The 17,512-nt window shown below is 47.2% G+C and overlaps 2 protein-coding genes across 7 annotated transcripts in view; one reads left to right on the top strand and one right to left on the bottom strand.

The window, feature by feature from the left end:
• Positions 1-12,046, bottom strand: part of LOC8031048 (ubiquitin-conjugating enzyme E2 W) — a 36,012-nt gene extending 23,966 nt beyond the window's left edge. The window contains exons 1-3 of one of the 6 annotated variants that reach the window (XM_029966381.4): positions 11,816-12,016; positions 11,465-11,520; positions 725-816 (exon numbers count right to left, since the gene is read on the bottom strand). In XM_029966381.4, coding sequence (XP_029822241.1) covers positions 725-816; positions 11,465-11,506 — 134 coding nt within the window. In that variant the 5' untranslated portion in view covers positions 11,507-11,520; positions 11,816-12,016. Of the gene's footprint in view, positions 1-724; positions 817-10,806; positions 10,868-11,464; positions 11,521-11,815 lie in introns of those variants that run through there. The other 5 variants (XM_029966382.4, XM_029966384.3, XM_029966385.4 and 2 more) reach the window with 5 other exon arrangements.
• A 189-nt stretch (positions 12,047-12,235) lies between these two features.
• Positions 12,236-17,512, top strand: part of LOC8031049 (guanine nucleotide-binding protein-like 3 homolog) — a 35,211-nt gene continuing 29,934 nt past the window's right edge. The window contains exons 1-5 of the mRNA XM_029966378.3: positions 12,236-12,392; positions 12,530-12,582; positions 12,850-12,904; positions 15,365-15,576; positions 17,171-17,260. Coding sequence (XP_029822238.2) covers positions 12,377-12,392; positions 12,530-12,582; positions 12,850-12,904; positions 15,365-15,576; positions 17,171-17,260 — 426 coding nt within the window. The 5' untranslated portion in view covers positions 12,236-12,376. The remainder of the gene's footprint in view (positions 12,393-12,529; positions 12,583-12,849; positions 12,905-15,364; positions 15,577-17,170; positions 17,261-17,512) is intronic.

The following is a 17,512-nucleotide window of genomic DNA, read 5'->3' as shown; positions in this document are numbered from 1 at the left end:
GTGGAAGCTCCTCCCACCCCTTTCCATTTCAGCGCAGCGAATGCCCGAGTGGAGGCGACCTCCACTCCACCGTCCGCTCCGCTGAAGTGGAAAGGGGTGGGAGGAGCTTCCACTTCCTTCTTGACCTGTTACTGGCTATAGACGGAAGTCTGCGAGGTTAAGTTTCTTTTATAAAATCATCGATAATGAATCCGGTTTGGGGAAGGACCCAAACGTCTTGCCACCTCCCCGGTCCTCGGCGAGACAGAACCACCCGAAAAGTATCCGACAGTGTGCTCCTAAACTTAATGACTTTACATACTCATTTTTTGTGCGGACAATCGGCGAATGAAATTTACTGTCCTCCGACTGCGTGCTTGCTACGAACGTTAATAGACCGATCTCACCAGCCAGTTTGACTACGCCCCCGCTGCCGCAATGCATCGAGGAAACTTTAGTCTTTTTGCACGTGCGACAGCCTCACTGGAGCACTACGCGTGTAAAGCACGAGAAGGCACGAGCACTCGCGTGCATGGCCGTCTGCCTTATGAGAACTAAAGTTATGGCGGCGTCACGCGTGCGCTGACCAGTTAGTGAGATCGGTCTATTGTTTTGAATCTGCTGTTCAAAACTTGATGGAATCCTCCTCTGCTTAGATGCAACATTTCTTAAAAAAAAAAAAAAAAGAAGCATTTTTGGGGTTTCCTTTAACTCCGAGGAGGGGGGGCGATGGGTGTGTACGCACTGGGTGAGGTTGGGTCCCACGTTGTTGGGGTCGATGCTGACGCCCGGCGGTGGCTCCTTCTGCATGGCCAGCAGCTCCTTCTGCAGGCGCTTCTGCGAGAGACGGCCATGCACGCTTCTTCCACGCTCGGGCCAGGCACCCCACCACAACCGACGGCCCAAAACACGCACAGGACGTCCACTTCCACTCGGCTCGCTCCATTTACCCACGTCGGACGCACTCGGTGCAGACTGCCGCGTTAAAACGAGACCAGAAGTACCCTGCCCCAAATGGATGGCTGCATACTAACAGCTGTGCCCTCTATGACAAATGGTAGCTCATGCTATCTTGACTAGAAACCAACAAAAACAAAAGTATAACTCCTTCCCTCGCCCTTTTAAGCCCCTTCTCCTTCCCCTCTGCACTTTTGTAGCTATCACCAAGCAGCGTGGGATGTCGCCGGGATGACTTTTGGGGGATCGGGCAAAAAGCCTAAAACGCCCGGCGAGGGAATGGTCAATTTTCATTCTAACCTCGCGAGAGTTAGTCCAACACTGAACCCAGTGGGAGACAGGATTGACAATCTGGGCCTGCGCTTTCCTTCGGGTAAATCGAACGAGCCAAATGTGTTTCAATCAAGATGAATGGAACTGGAGCCACTAAATTAGCTACATTTCAGAACCCTTCAGCAATCTTGTTGCTCAAAATCATTGTTGTCAGTAACCTGAAATTGCAGGAAACGCTTTTCCATCCGCCAGAAAGGCTTAAAGTGTCCACGACAGAGCAAATTGACATCGCCTTCCGAGGAAGTCGCTCTGCACGAGGCAACCCGCCGCACAACATATGATCCATTTGCAAGCACAGTCATGTGATTGGCCTAAGCCATTTTGGCGCACGTTCCCGAGCAACCAAAACAGTGTTTTGGAGCAGCAAATGCGGCTTTTTAAGCAGCCAAAACAGTGTTTCGGAGCAGCAAAAGTGGATTTTAGAGCAGATATTCTTAGGAAAATAAAAATATTTGTTTTAAGTGCTGTACAACCGAAGGGCACTTTGTGTTGTGTTGTGTTCTTATGTGACATGTTGTGACGGAACTCGCTGCTTCTGTTTTTACTGCTCAGACATCCCATAAGTGTACAGTGCTGTAGGCATAGCCAAGCAATTTCGAAAAACCGCTTGCCACCGTTTTACTGGTTCCCAACGTGCCAGATTTTCGTCAAAAGTAAGCAAACGTAAAACAATGAACTGCAAGCGTCCCCGCTGGTGCCTCAGTCACGCAATCATGTTCGCATGCATGTGAGGCAAACTTCAGCAGGCTTGCTGTTGGGCATGCTTCGTCGCGCGAGCGCAGACAACGGCTGTCCAATCGAAACCGAAACCATGCCCTTCAGTTCCATTGCTAACTTATCCCCGAAATTGTACACAAAATGTAACTTTCGAGCATGCGACAAAAACAGTCCAGTGGCGCTTGCTTGCCAGGCCAGCAAACAAGGTACAAGCTAAACAAACAAAAAATAAAGAACCTGAGTGCATTGATGCAAGACATTGAGAGCCAGCCTCAAAACATTCTTGGAGCGCTTTGTGCAACGACTGAACTCGAGACAAACACAAGCGTGCTATACGGGTTCAACGTGCAGACATTGTTTCTTTGCTTTAGCTCACTTGCCTTCACCAACTTTCTTTCACGGTAGATTTATCACGTACCAAGGTCCCTCTCAAAAGAAGGCCCACCGAGAGGAATCTAGATAATCAATACTTTGACAGAGCAGTCTTTGAATTAAAAATGAATTTTTGTAGTAAGGTATAATTTAAAGAAGAAGAGGAATGTTGACCATGCGGCAATCCTTACGTTAGAGTTTAGAAAGTACCATATCTGCAGTGATGTGGGGACGGCAACATTCGACGTCACGCGACCACGGTGACTAAAAGGCAGTGACCAAATATAGTTTTCCCACGGCTGTTACTTCAGCTCACATAGTAACTCCCGCAGCGCAAAAATGTGGCTTCGTTTCACAGCATGACGGCATGGCTGGTACCCGGCACGCTAGTGCCGGAGCGTCTGCACACATCCGCATCTATCGCTGAAAATATTTAAAAAAAAAGCGACGAGAGACGAGACCCACAAGACGGGAGCGCGAAACGCCAGAAAAACCATGCCAGACTGAGGGGACAATTGATGCATGGTACTTTGTGTCAGGCGGCCGCTTGCGCCACAAAACACACGCCTGCTCAATTACAGTACTCAGTTTAGTTTTGGTTTTGAAAGGCGACCTAAACTGGTTCTTTGGCGAAGGCTTGGCGCAGATTACCTATATTTTGGCAAAATGTAGCAGGGTTAGCCCCTTGGCGCAATTGGCGCAGCAATCACATCACTGCAAGCAGTTCTGCCCGCATTCCCCTACTTCCTGTCACTAGCCAAATAAGCGTCTTAACAAAAGTTCACTAGAAAGCTAGAATTAGAGTGTTTTAGAATGGGGGGCCCCAACATTTGAATGCCCCTAAGGAATTGAGGAACCCAAATGCAAACAAGGCTGCCGCCGGCTTATACAATAGGGTTTCCCCTTGGAGCGCAAATTTGGCTAACCAACGTAATATTCAAAAAATAAAAAAAATTTTATAAAATGTAAGACATATGCGTTTAACAAGTACTTTTTGTTTACAAATAGTAGTAAGGCTAAAATCAAATCCACCTGACTTAAAAGACAATCTAAAATCAGTATAAATATTGTTAGCTGTTTTCAGCCAAGACAATCCAATCATAGCGCTCTAATCTGCCACCCGTTCTCGGAATGTTTTTGCGTTTGTGTGCCACAACGACCGTCTGTCACCGAAGATTTAGGCCTTCAACTATGTCGAAACTGAGAAGGCGGGTGAACATACTCTGCGAGCAGCTGCTTTATTTAGATCTGAGCCAGAGCGACTTGGAAGACTTGTTTTTAAGCTATCTTGACACAAACGCTCGGCCGAACGAGTCGAGAAAATCGACCCGGAGTCTTTGAGTAGAGAGACGTTGTCAGAGTCAAAAGACAATCTTTAAAATGGGCCCAACTCAGCTCATGCTTTGTGACTTGAGCAAGATAAAAGCCAAGCGAAAGCCGGCTGTACCATTCACTGGCAATGAACGTGGCTAAAACAGCAGCGACCATGACAGCTCCCAAGCGAGCGGGAAGGCGACGCAACCCGGCCCCACGCTATTTCTCCAATTTTGCATTAGAGGTGAGCGCCAACCCACAACGGAGATTTGGGTTTGGCATACGTGCAGTGGTGTGAGCCCCCATTTGTTAGGGGCCCCCGAGCTTTGGGGCCCCTTATTTTTTTACTAATTTAAATTAGAATGACAAACATGTAATTCAGACTAAAGAACAGGGTGAAAGTCTTTAATCTAGTGCCATCTTCTGGTCCTTTTAGTGCATAATGAACCAACTAGCCCAACCAACCATTTTGTAACACATAAAGGAAGATGTGGCTAGGAAACAAATATTTTTTTATAGGAAAGCAAAATTCGACAACCTTTCGCATGTGTAGTAAGCACTTCAGTGAAAGCGACTCCGTGTATCCTGCTGGCTCCAATGTGTTTTGTGACTGCCGGTCTCTTTATTAGTTTCAAGGTGATTCATTTCATAATTTTGTAAACCAGTAAACAAACAGTTCCTCAAAATAACTGGCAGGAAAGAGCAAAACCGTCTTTGCTCTTTCCTGAGACGACTTCCAAAGTCGTCTCAACTAAATCCCTGCTTATACGCCTCGCAAGTGGGCTCATTTTCGTCTTCTGCGCATGAGAAAGGAAGTAGCGGTGACGTCAAAATGCCGAGCCCCGATTGGCTGATCACGACTCCCTATCTCAGTGTCGTCTGCTCCTTTGCAACGTCGTCTGCTCGCAACATCGTCTGCGTCTGTCTTACCCTTCCTGTGACTTTCGGAAGTGCAGGTCTTTACGAGCGAGCGAGCTTGACTTCGCCTTTCAGAGAGGGCAGACGAAATAACTCGAGCGGTACATTGTTTTTGTCTAACAACTAGCAGACGCGCATCAAGGAGGGAAGTCAAAGGACTCACTGGCGAGGTGTTCCGAAGTTTGTTTGCTAAGAACCGAAAGTGAGCGTGTCCGCAAGTTCCCTCCCGAATACTTTTTCCCTCCTTTCGTGTGCGGCGAGACCCCTCATTTTTCAACGGCGTCGGCGGGTTGGCGCAGTTAACGTCGTGTGCTAGTGAAAGCGATGGCTGCTTTACCTTTCCAGCGTGTGTCGGAGATTCACCGCTTTTTCACCGGCGAGAGTCACCGTTGCCTCGGGAAACAAGGAGATAACGAGAGGAAGAAATTGACCTCTTAATCTCAAATTGAGGTCAGCGATCAAAGTATAATACGGGAAGGGTTCACAAGGGTCGGGCGGGCATATCCCATTCAGCACGCTAGCCGGTTGTGGGCAGACGGTCGCCGAGTCGCGGAGTGCTTGCTAGACCTAACTACGGAGCTCGCTTGGTCGCGTTCGGAGGAATCGTGGCCGTTGGAGTTTTTCCCGGGTGTTTGTGGATCCAGCGTTCTCATTCGTCGTGGTCTGTTTCAAGTACTTTTTACTTTTTTCTTGCTGCTTGAAGTCGGGACGCGTAAGAAGTGGACGTAGAAAAATAAACGTCCGTGGGTCGTCGCTACCGCGACGTTGTCGGCCATGCTGATCTGATCGTAAGAAGGGCGTCAGACAGCTTCGGAGCTGTCGTAGGATTTCGTCGTAACCTGCGCAAAACTTACGAAAATTTTATTTCGTGAATACGAATTTGTTCTTAAGTTTTGTCTTACGCACATTTTTGGCGTAAGATCGTTTCGTGAATCTGGCCTCTGCACTTCCGAAAGTCGCAGGAAAGGTAAGACAGACGCAGACGACGTTGCAAAGAAGCAGACGACGCTCAGGTAGGGGGTCGCGATCAGCCAATCAGGGCTCGGCGTTCTGACGTCACCGCTACCCCCTGCGCAAGAAGCAGACGAACTTGCCCTCCGCATTAAACCGGTCAGCGCGGAACGTGCAAGATCTCCTCGGGATCAAAGTATTAAATCTAGGAAGTCGGTGAAGCTTCAGCGTCCCAAAAAATTAGGTATACACCTGCTATGAATTACTACCATTTGTATGTTTAATTATGCGGACGCAAATGCGCATAATGCGTAATGCGCTTCTCAGCAAGTGATTTTAAATTTGTAAACCACTCTTAGTAAAAACTCTCTTGAAAATCACTTGAAAATAAAAAGTGACCTTCTCGCTAAATGAGTTCATCTTTGATAATGACTGAGGGTTCCTCTTTGATACTTTTTGTAATAAGGATAGGGCACCAAAGGAACACGCAGCATTCTTTCTAGAAATAAGGCTCTAATCAGAGAAGGTTCCATTTACTATGGGTACTAAAAACATTCATAAAAAATGAATCATAGTGCAACCACTCAGTTGGGGTGAAGCTTCTCTCCCCTCCCACTTTTACAGCAGGTAGTTTATTTAGCCTGTATACATAACTTCTGTAAAATGCTTTTAAAAGCCAGCTGGTCTAACAACAAAAATGCGTCCCCTAAGTTTTATGAATCTACCAACCTCCAGACTTAAATATCATGAACTGCCAAAACAACCACCCCCAAATAGGAAAACCTACACTCGTGCAAGTGACACCACTCCCTAGCGGCATTGGAACCAGAGTCAAAGTTTGTTATTCTTCCCATTGACAGATGCGTGGGAAAAGCATTGACTACAATTGATTCAAATATTGGAGATAAACCTACTACCAAAACTAAAAAAAAAAGTAGACCCGCAATAGTATTGAGCATAACTGCTGAGCTTAATGCACTAACCCATGTCAGCCGCTGCACCTAACACTCCAATGCAAAGCGGTGAAGCTCGACATGTGCGCGCTGGTGATGCGGCAGACACAATCACTAAGTGCTCACACCGGGAGTACAAGACCCTGGTCTTGTCTTGCCACCAGAGCCCAGCATATCCGTGGATTACCCGCGGATGCGGATAAAAATGAATCAGGTTTGGTGGACTGCAGATCAGATGCGGATGCCAGGGGCTGTGGATTGGAGATCCGCAAGTCCGGATCTACATTTTTGCCGAGGGGGCCCATAAACGACTGCGCAGTAAATTAGTGAGTAATACTATGAAGTGCATCACTGAATGTACTGCAAGAGAAAACTATTCTCGGAGATAAAAGGTGCCGTTTGGGGAAAAAATTGTCCCTTATGCCAAAAAAGATTTTATTCTCCCTAAAGGTCCCCTCAGAACGTTCCATCTTGCCAAAAATGCTGTCTCTAGAATAAGTAAAGAATGCAGGAGCATCAGTCGTCCCGGGAAAGCGTGTTCTTGTTTGGTAGGGAAAGAGTAGAAAACTTTTTTTGGGCAAAGGAAACCCAAAACGTACGAGCCACAAGAAAGTAGAAGCCTGCAAGTGGCTTCTTCCCCTACATGTAGATCGAGGAGACGGAATTCAATCCTCTGGAGTGGTGGAACTTGCGCCAGCACGAGTTTTCGTACCTCATTCTTGTAGCGCAGTTTGTGCGTGCCACTCCAGCATTAAGTGCACCAACGGAGAGAGACTTCTCATTAGCGGGTATTAATTTAAGAGAGGCGAACCAACCTAGGTCCGTCCATGTTGACAATATTCTGTTTCTTTAGGACCTCGACAAGTGAAACGTTGTGTGTGTGCATTTTCTTTTTCTCCACAGTTGGCACCGAGTTGTTTTTAAGTATATGGCTCCGAGCATGAAGTTGAGGGTTTGTGTTGAAAACTGAAACAGACAGGTGTTGCCATTATTGAATATTGCGATATTTTCCCAGTGGTGTACTCGCGCCTTACCACATACACACGCTTTGCTGCGGAGAGTGAGTACCTTTCCTCCCTTAAATTTTTTTTTGGCCTACATAAAATCACACAATGTTATCAATCTGTCCTTCGTTAATTTTTAATATGTGCTTGCTTGAAGTAAGTTTTATGAAGCAAAAAGGAAAATAAAAAAAATTCCCTTCCATTTGAGCGCATGTTCTAGACAGAGTGTCAGGGACTTACAAGACAATCTCATAACTGCGATCATCTTTCCAGCGATGAGAAGTCTCTCCGGAAGGATGATTGCTTATTTTATAAATACCATAAAATGACTTTCACCGTATTCTGACACGAAAAGTTTTTGTACAAAGGTACTAAGCAGACGGCACATAGGGTACCATCCAGACGCTTTTGTTCATTTTTATTCACGCTTGATTTTATGGTGTAAAATGAATGTGCAAATTAAGGGTCGGGTGCGGTTCCGAATTTTGCGGGTGTGGTTTGGATACAAAGCCTGCGGATGTGGATCGGATGCGAATACAATTATTTAAGAACATTGCGGATGCAGTCCGGATGCAGATATGAAGTCTGCGGATGCAAATGCGAATGATCACTGTTATCCGCACGGGGCTCTACTTATCACAGCAGCCGCCATCCTACAATTTGGCAATGTTTTCTCGCTACTTTTATCTCCTCACATCGCCGACATTGGAAATATGTTGGCGATCAATCTTAGCGCATCAACCAACCAGCGCGGTTGACGAGCAATCTCAATATTTTGTTTCGCCTTCATTTAAAGCGCAGCCGCTGCTGAGATCAACCAGCGTCAAAGCACGACATCATGGCATTCGTCCATCTTCCTGCGTGTGGTCCTTCGTCAACTAAACAAGTCAAGTGTAGCAAATGTGCCATGACTTGCATTTTTAGTATGCGTTTGTGGTTGCATTTTATTTATTTATTATACCTCGAAGTCCCTACAAAGCATTACTGTACTATGACCTAAGATGTAACAAACTATAAGGTGAGTAGAGATGCTCTCAAATACATATTTGTACCATTTTTCTTTCCTCCTACTTCTCTAAATATTAGGGCCAAACAATAATAAAACCTTTGTTTTGCTTCGCTTATGTTAGTGCAGGTATGGCACAATTCTAAGCAAAAATGGCACTTTGGCACAAGATGTAGCAGACATTCGTTCAGGGTGCAATTTGGCGCAAATGGCGCAGCACTTCCATCACTAATATTATCATTCTTTTGATTGTTGTTTCACCAGAATTTGCTTAAAAAGGCCAGAATTCGCAACCACCAAAACCAGGATTTAGCTCGGAGTCAGCCAGGATGTTTAGAGCATTTTTAGAGTTTCTAAGTTAATATCGGCGTTTCTGAAGCTGTACGAGAATGATAATATTGTAAGAGATCTCTGTAGCTCAGCCAGGTTGAAGGGTGGATTGCGTGCAGCGTGAAAAACACCGACATCGACGAGAAATTTTAGAAGTGATATGGTAGGTCTTTGCAATCTACAGGACGCTGATTGAAAATAATACTGTATTACACTCAAAAGCGTGTAAGCATCGAATTGGTCGAAATTACCAATCACGAGGGGACTGAAGGAACACCGTTCCAATGATTCCTTGAGTCCGGGCTGGAGCGAATGAGGGATCTAGCAAATAATGTTACTTGCGACCTCTTAAGACTGCTTAGGATGAGATGGTTCCCGTGGCAACCAAGGTCGCACCGTGCTGCAACACAGTTTGTCGCACTTGAGCGAAAATTTCCGAACCAGTCTTTATCTGCCGACGTGTTGGTCCTGCCTTGGGCCAATGAAGCACCCTTCTCTGCCCATACACCAAATCAACTCTCCTCAGTCATGCCGCGGTAGTGGCGCTTCAGACACATTTCCAGTCTGGGGAAAGAAATGCCATGCTGGCCGGGCATTCATATCTTGTTTTGGTAAAACTCTGCCTTTTTCTCCAGATTCCGCGAGGTGTGTAGACTGAGGCTACAGCGAGAGGGCTGGGAAAGCTGTCAAGGTCAGTTTTGTCTAACCTGCCCAAGAATGTGGATAGACGCTGTCCAAACATGATCGCATGAGCGGGAAGCACTTTGGGGTGAATTCGTGGAGGCTCGTTTTCTTTAGAATTATTTGTTTTCTTCCAACACAAACGCGGGAAAAGTGTCAAGTGGTTTGAACCACCCGGAGTGTATTCGGTGTGTCTTCACATTGAAACGGTCGTTTTCACGTTTGAACGACTGTCTTCAGGTTCAAGTTACAACAGCCCATACACCGCGTTGAGGGTTTTCGCGTCGTCGACACGGTAATTGGGATACAAAGTAATTATAGTCCTCTATAGATGCGCAAACTTTATGTGTGTTTCGGTAAATTGGCTCGCTCTGAACAGTAAATGCAAGGGGACATTCACCACTGTAACTGGTGGCGATCGCAGATTTGTTATGCGTGATTCGCACAATCCGATCCCGCTTGCGATTCTTAATTTCGACATCGAGTAACGCAGTTCCTTTTTATGCTTCTTTTGGAGCTTGAGTGACGTCACAACAGAAGAAAGTGAGCAGAATCTCATTGTGCGAATCGGGCTTTAGCGCCCGTTCTGTGGCGCCTATACGGACATTATTTGGGCAAAAGGCGATCTTCGGGTGCGCTTATTGCCCGCAACCCATTGCCCATGTGCTTGGCCGCTAGGCGCACACTGGTTTGTTTGCAAACATGAATCTGTGTATATACAGCTCCGGCCCAACAGAAACAGTCAGTGCCATCTTGTGGTACACACAGAATGCCCAGAACTCCAAACTTTCCGAGGTTACCGTTACCCTTGATTCATTCCAGCCTGCTCAAAGTGGCCGTGCACACTTTTAAATTACTGTAAAATACCGGGCAAGCGCCCACTCCAAATTCAGAGATAATCGCGAAAAAATGGGGGATAAGTGCTTGCCTGGTTATCAATTTTACATATCAATGTACTGTGCATATTTTCTCAGATCTTACAAATTTGGGTATGGGCGCCTACTGTGGTATGGGCGAATATGCGGTATTCTACGGTAGTGCATTGGTCTTTATGTTTTGACTCGTCGACAATCAGCTTTACAATATCAGCGAGAGATCAGTCCTTTCTGGCCAATCTCTAACCCGGTGCAACTTGCACTGTGAGCAGAACAATACAATGTGAGTCGAAGAGATGTTGGCCCTTTGATGGGACTGCCCCAATCAGTTTCTTGACGTAACGAGCTAAGACTTTGTACAGAGGCAACGGACGCTTGCGCAGTTTGTGTATCCCAATTTCAAAGAATGAGCTTACCCGAGGAAAGAAATCAATAGCGTGAATTCACCTCCTACAGTCTGCTATCTAAAGCGACAACAGGTAAGGGAGAGGGCACTGATCTCCGAGAGCAGACAATCTTTTTTTTATGAAAATCTGGAGCGGGCATTTCAATTTAGAGCAAGATTTTGTTATTTTGACTAATTAAGCGGCGAACAGACACAAAACCAATAAGAAAGACGCTTTTTCGGCCATTTCAGCTGTATGTCAACAGCTGCCGCCATCTGTCGGCCGTTGCGCCAATCAGACGTCTCTTTAGCAGACGGCCACTGTAGGCAGCGAATTCGCGCTCTTAATTTAATACTCTTTACTCGGGTAAACTCATTCCTTGACGATTTTATACACAAAAAAACACCAGCTTCGTCCACCTCTGTACAGAATCTTAGCTCGACACGCTAGGAACGTGATTTACGTGGCCCCTTCAAAGGGACTCAGGCGGCAGGTAGTAGACATGTCCGAAAGCTGTCCCGTGACGCGATGACCGGTTCATCGAAACGATCGCAGAGGAAAACACAGGAGACGGCCTTGAACACGGGCGGCCGAGACTTTGTCTGGGCAACAGGCGCGTTGCACGGTATGCACACACACACAGGCGGCCCAAGAAGGCTGGAGGAGAAGAAAGCTGGGCAAAACGTACTGCGATAAGACTCCCCGAACTGGACGTGGTCGAAGTGTCCATTAGACATGCACTGCCTGAAATTCGGAGAAGCGGCACCTCTTTGTTTCCCAGCAGAAAGCAAAACGAAGATAAAGCGGGTCAGGCAAGCGTGCACACTGCGACAACACTGAGCTCCGACATGAGCTGCCTTCGATCACGGCGCGGTACCGAAACTCCGTCCGGGCAGACGGATCGGCGCCGTGCTTTGCCGCCTTTCCTGGCTTCGGCTGGTCAGGTCAGTCGCCGAGGGCTCGCTATGTGGGCTCCGGTCAATTTCTTTTTCACGCCAAAATGCGCGGAAAGAGAGCGAAAGTTGCCGAGCGTACGTACCTGCATAGACGCCATAGCGTTTCGCCCAGCCGGACCTGGCTTTAGTACGGCGACGGGGAAAGTGGTCTACACATTTTGTTGCTCCAATTGAATGATTCGACGAGCTCCGAGCTAATTTCGTTCAAACATCGCTAGCGGGGAAATCTGACAAACTCCGGTCACGGGTCTGAATTCGGAAAAAAAGTGGTCGTGAAGCCTGTGCAAGACTACGCGCGCGTTATAATAACAACCACGCCGAGCCAGGGGGTTTAGTAGCCGGTCAAACATTTTCAACCAACGAGTCTAGGAAGTTATATTACTTTTGAATAATGTTGATAATGTAATTGCTATTGTGTTTGAGTATTTTTTTAAATATTTAGTATGCTTTGTTGCACTGATTAGAGAACTGCGTAGTTGTCAAACGTCAATGCATCCAAAAGTCCAAAATCCAATCCAATCCACAGAGGACTCGTGTTGCTCAGGTTTCAGGTGTTACTCGTGTCAACTCGTGTGCTGTGTGGGATTGTTGTCGCGGCGTTTTGTGTTTTCGGGCGCGTGCCCCACGAACTTCCCCTTTCAGACATGCCCAAAATCAGTAGTAAGTCCCGTCTTGTTTCACTGGAACGACAAGCACGTTACAGACGTATAGAATGGTTGATTCGCTGGACATCCGCATGTCTGTGAGCTTCGATCTTGTTCGATGTGAGTAAGCGTTGACGAGGTGTATTTTTTCAGAAAAGCAGAGCAAACGGGTGCCATGTCGTCAACGTTACAAGGTGGAGAAAAAGGTAACGTCGTGTTCCTACTTTTAGCTTTAATAATAATAAATAGAATATACACCAACCAAATCCTTGTATAAAGGAAAACCCTACGTTTCGAGACCAGCTCGGTCTCTTCTTCAGGGGTTGACTGCGGCTATGGCCGTTGAGGAGCAGTAATCTGTTTTCTTCTTCTTCTACGGCAGTGTCTATCGTTTTGCATCGGTGAGGTGGCGAAGTCCGTTCACGTAGCTTTTAGCTTTGCCGAAGCGTTCAACCTTTGCCTCGTCGTTTCAGGTCCGACAGCATCTGAAGAAGAAACGCCGGGAGGCCAAGAAAAACCCAACTCACCGTGAGTGACGATGATGACAATATTTCTTCGCAATCGGGGAGGGATGCCGGGACGATCCAGTATCTCTGCTTGAACACACGGCGCAATGCTACGGTGCACAGGCGGCTTCATTTTTGCGACACCATTCGTTGTTTTCGAGCGTCAAGATCTGGCATATTAAGGTTATTACTCCTTGCATTGCAAAGAATGCTGTCAAAGCCAGGCACGAGTGATTGAGCATACACTACAGTGCCTAGAAGAATGGGTCATGGATGTAGGGTCCCGGCAGCCAATTAAGCCGGCGTGTCACGCTGTCGGATTCTGGGAATGCCAGTTTTTACAGGAAGGAACGCGAGGGTCGTCTCAGCCGATGGCTGCTCGAGCTTCCGTGACCTGTGTGGCTGACGATCGACCTACAGGCATCTGCTGCATCCAGCTTGGCCGCTCCGTTGCCGCCAGGATCGCGGCTGGCAACAGCGCGGCGCGAGTGTAGTCGCTGTGAATGGGAAAACCGAACCTGAAAACTGACATTCAAATACCAGGAGTCAAGTGCTAGGGCAGAGCAGGCTACCTTCGTGAAAGGGAAAGAATGCGGGGAAAGTCGGCTCTTATATCGGGTACGAAAACAGGAAATAAGGAGGGAACATTGGTGCATTGTTATTCGAGGCTACAACAGGAATATTGAGGATGAGGACATGTAAGACGAAGTATGAGGAAATGGATACTAATTCAAGTTGAATGTATCTCCTGTGCAGCTGTGCTAGACATGTACAGAAAAAGGGGTGTTTCTTTAGCTTTTTCTAAACTTTGTGTGCTTGCTCCCCCCGCAGACATGGCCTACCCCAATTTTTTTATAAATTGCATGCGCAAATTATTATGGACTGTCTTGTGGTCTAATGTTGTCTAATGGCAGGGGACAGAAGCGATGAAAACGGGCACCACGTGGCAGTTTTCATAGCAACTTGTGCAGCCGCTGTGACATGGGCCTATGCCAGGGGTGGCCAAGCTGCGGCTCTTCGTGTGTTAAAGTGCGGCTCGCGGCTCCCTCCCATTTGCCCCTCCCCCCCCCCAAAAAAAAGAATTGGAACGGGTTTTAAATTGAAAGGTAGGTTGCGGTTTGTATAGTGTAGTGCTACTGCTACCTTACGTATAATTGGACTGTTTTTGACTCGGATAGATTGTAAGTAGTTCGAGTTTTGTTTATTGCTCTAAACAAAAGTTTGCCCCCCCCCCCCCCCCCCCCCCCCACACGGCTCTTGGAAGGTTCATGGTCTTGTTTGCGGCTCTTAGGCCGGGTCAGCCTGGCCACCCCTGGCCTATGCCATACTGCCTCATCACAGTGTCCACGCAAGTTGCTATGGAAATTTCAGCGTGGTGCCCGTTTTCATAGCTCATGGTGCTCCACTTGAGCCTCAATTAGTGCACTTTTTAACAAGCACCGGTGCACTGTGGAGAAGCAACACCCGCGCGTGTTGCCTCTTTGCGGTGCACCGGTGCTTGGAAAAAAGCGCACTTGACGAGGCCACGAGAGGAGAAAGTAGAAATGACACGAAAACACCGTTCGAATTAAGCTGCTTATGAATTCATTAAAAACACAGCGGGACAATAAAAATTTTTAAATCTGTTTGAACTAACCGGAAGTATAAAATATCCGAGTTTGAATTATAACGAGCCTACTGTGGGTGGCATCCACTGATCCATCGTCCATGGTTCGGGGATCATTTTATTGGGGACAGGTAACAGAGGCATAGACGTTTGACATCGTTAAACCTAACGTCTTTGCAGCTAATCGCAACATCAGCGAACTATAGGGGTTGCGGAAGTCGAGCAAAATGGCAAACGAGAGGAGGTCATCTTCATTGTTCAGCATACGAAACACGTCGGATTTCTCACATTGCAGCGTAGAATCAGTGTTGCCCTTGAAAGCGAGGCACCTAGTGGACAGTAGAAACCTTCCGTCAAAAACCTTTGGTGGTCGGGAAGAGCGTCAGCAGGTACTCGAGTTTTATACATACCTGTTTTTATTCAGACTTAAGACGAGCCGCTGATGGAGAAGTCAACCCGTTGGAGGCCAAAATGACCCCGGTAGATGCCGCCGAAGCAACTTGGAAAAGAAAGAAGGCGGAGTATGTGCGTCTTCGTACGACCCAAATGCAACCTCCCACATGATTAACGAGCTTCGTCCTCGACGGAGCAGCTCTTCATCCTTGTGCGTTTCACCGGAAGGAAGAACAATGCCAATACCTAGTCGTCTGCACGCAAAGAAACGGGGCTGCCACCGTTCATCAGTGTGCCGTGACTTACCGGAAAGCGTTTGGCGGAACCGCCCTACGCCTTGTTCTCCGTACAGGCTAAGAGGGATGGGGCTATCCCACAAAGCCCTCCTCCTTTGAGCGGAGAGGAGGGACTCGCCTCTGGCAATCTCTCAAGTGGAAAGAGTGCAGCGGTCGGGGGAATTCTGCCAAAGTCTGTCCCTTGCAGACAAGGCCAAGGACCCGGGGATCCCGAACAGCCTGCCCTTCAAGGAGGAGATCCTGAAGGAGGCGCAGGTGCTGCACCGGCGGCAGGAGGAGCTGAGGAAGGAGACGCGGCAGCGGCAGAAGGAGGGCCGCCAGCAGCTCATGATGAGCAACAGGGACCTCGGGGACGTGCGCCAGGACGCCGAGAAGCGGGCTGCAGAGTTTGAGGGCCTGGTGGGTCCCTCAGGCCCCACGTGGGCCTGCTGCTCTCATGTTCCGAGTATATGTTGGAAAGCATACTTACATGCTTACATGCTTCCAGGCATCATTAAGTTGATTTTTGTTTCACACTCGGTGATGTTCAGCAAAAGTTGGTGTCCTCGAAAATGAAACAGTGAGCACTAAACTTGTGAATTTGACTTTTCTTCGCGATTCAGCACATTGTGAGTCAGCTTGTTGACTCGCATTTTTACTTTGCATTCGTCGGGGCTGGGACAGCTGCTCCAATTGCGCCACTTTGATACATTCACAATTTCCTGCGCCTAGCGGAGTCAAAAATGTGAAATCACGGTGACGCTTCATTTCCGACGCTTTTGAAAAGATCACGGTGACGCTTGATTTAGCGAAAAGTGAAAACTCGGCCGACAACCTTGGCTATTCCATTGCCAAGTGGTACAAGCCGCTGCCCGATTCCTTGGTTTAGCCGTACCGTTCATTTATCCATCCACACGATGGATTCGATGTACACGTCTGTACATCCCTTCATCATACTGTTGCATTGTACATGCTGCAATGTATGATGCAACATAGTATGGAGCATTAATGATCCCTAGTCGTGCCCCTTGATTTTTGGTAAAAAATTTGTTCCTAAAATAAAATATATCTCTGTGCAGTTTCATGTATTTCACAGTAAAGTTCCATTGAATACTTTCCAACACTTGTAGTTCAATCCTACTTTGCTTGAATTGTAACTCACGGTACAACTGCCTGGTATGCTTTGTTCAAATGATGTCACATTTTACTCCTAAGGTGCTCCTAGAAGAGAAAAATGTCAGCCTTAGTGCTCCAAAATTCAGATTTTTCTGCTTCAAAAGTTGCTCCAAAACCAGTTCCATCTGTCCCATCCCTGATATGTGTATTAATCTCTTCATGAGCTCATTTTTATAGAAAGTGGCTATGGCAGTAGACAATAGTAATCCTTCTGTGCCAGTTCAGCTGTGAACGACGAACAGATATCCGTAAAAACATCCGCAATTTAGTCATGAAGCCACTTGCGTAGCGTGCGAGAAGGATGTAAGGAAGTGAGAAGGAAATGTGAGGGGTCAAGTGAAAGAGCAGAGGTCAATTTTCTGCTGGGAAGAATAAACTTTTGCACGTCGGGCTTCAGCGATGCTTTCTGTACGATATACGCTTGTTGGTGCGCTAATCGAGCGGGTATTTTTTGGGGTATGCCGCCAATGAGTGCTTTCTTTGTGTGGCAGCAGGTGCAAAGCATCTTGGGGAAAACATTTTCTTTATTCAAATTTGCAGATTATAGACCAGTCCAGAAAATATTGTATATATCTGGAATCAATAAATGTAAGTAGTATTGTGCCATTAGAACGGCTCGGGTCGCTCACCGAGTGACCCTCGTGGTACGAATTCCTCAGGATAGGTAGATGGATGGATGGATGGATGCACATGGCTGAACCTTTTCAATTGGTTGGCGGCTTGCGCCACCCAGCCAGTGTTTATGCTATTGACTGCTCTGTCTAGTGCAGGAAACATTATTATTGAAAAATATGAAATGTTATTTCGACGTATTCATTTTGTGCTGTTTGTGCCGCAGAGCTTGCTGAAGGAGCACCTGCAGAACACCAACCAGGGCCACCTGCTCAAGGAGCTCAATGCCAAGTGCCACTACCAGGAGTTCAGGAAGGTGGGGCATTGGCTCGCGTAGCTGCATGCCCTTTGAGCCTTTTCCCGTCCGGGCAGTGGATGCCGTGCCCCTGGCAGTTTACTTTACTGCTGGAAATGAGGAGCATAAATGACTCGTTTGTCTACGACTCCCGACCGACGTAACTTTGATGCTTGGAGCACGTCTTGGACAGGCGTGTTTACCGCGTCCTTATAAGTCTCGATTTCCGCCCCATGACGTTGTACAACTGTCACGCCGTTACCTGCAGCGATC

This window comes from Ixodes scapularis, unplaced genomic scaffold, assembly GCF_016920785.2.
Source record: "Ixodes scapularis isolate PalLabHiFi unplaced genomic scaffold, ASM1692078v2 PGA_scaffold8__174_contigs__length_109621045, whole genome shotgun sequence".
NCBI classification, from domain to species: domain Eukaryota; kingdom Metazoa; phylum Arthropoda; class Arachnida; order Ixodida; family Ixodidae; genus Ixodes; species Ixodes scapularis.
The sequence above is the reverse complement of the archived record's forward strand: the minus strand, read 5'-3'. Positions and strand labels throughout refer to the sequence as shown.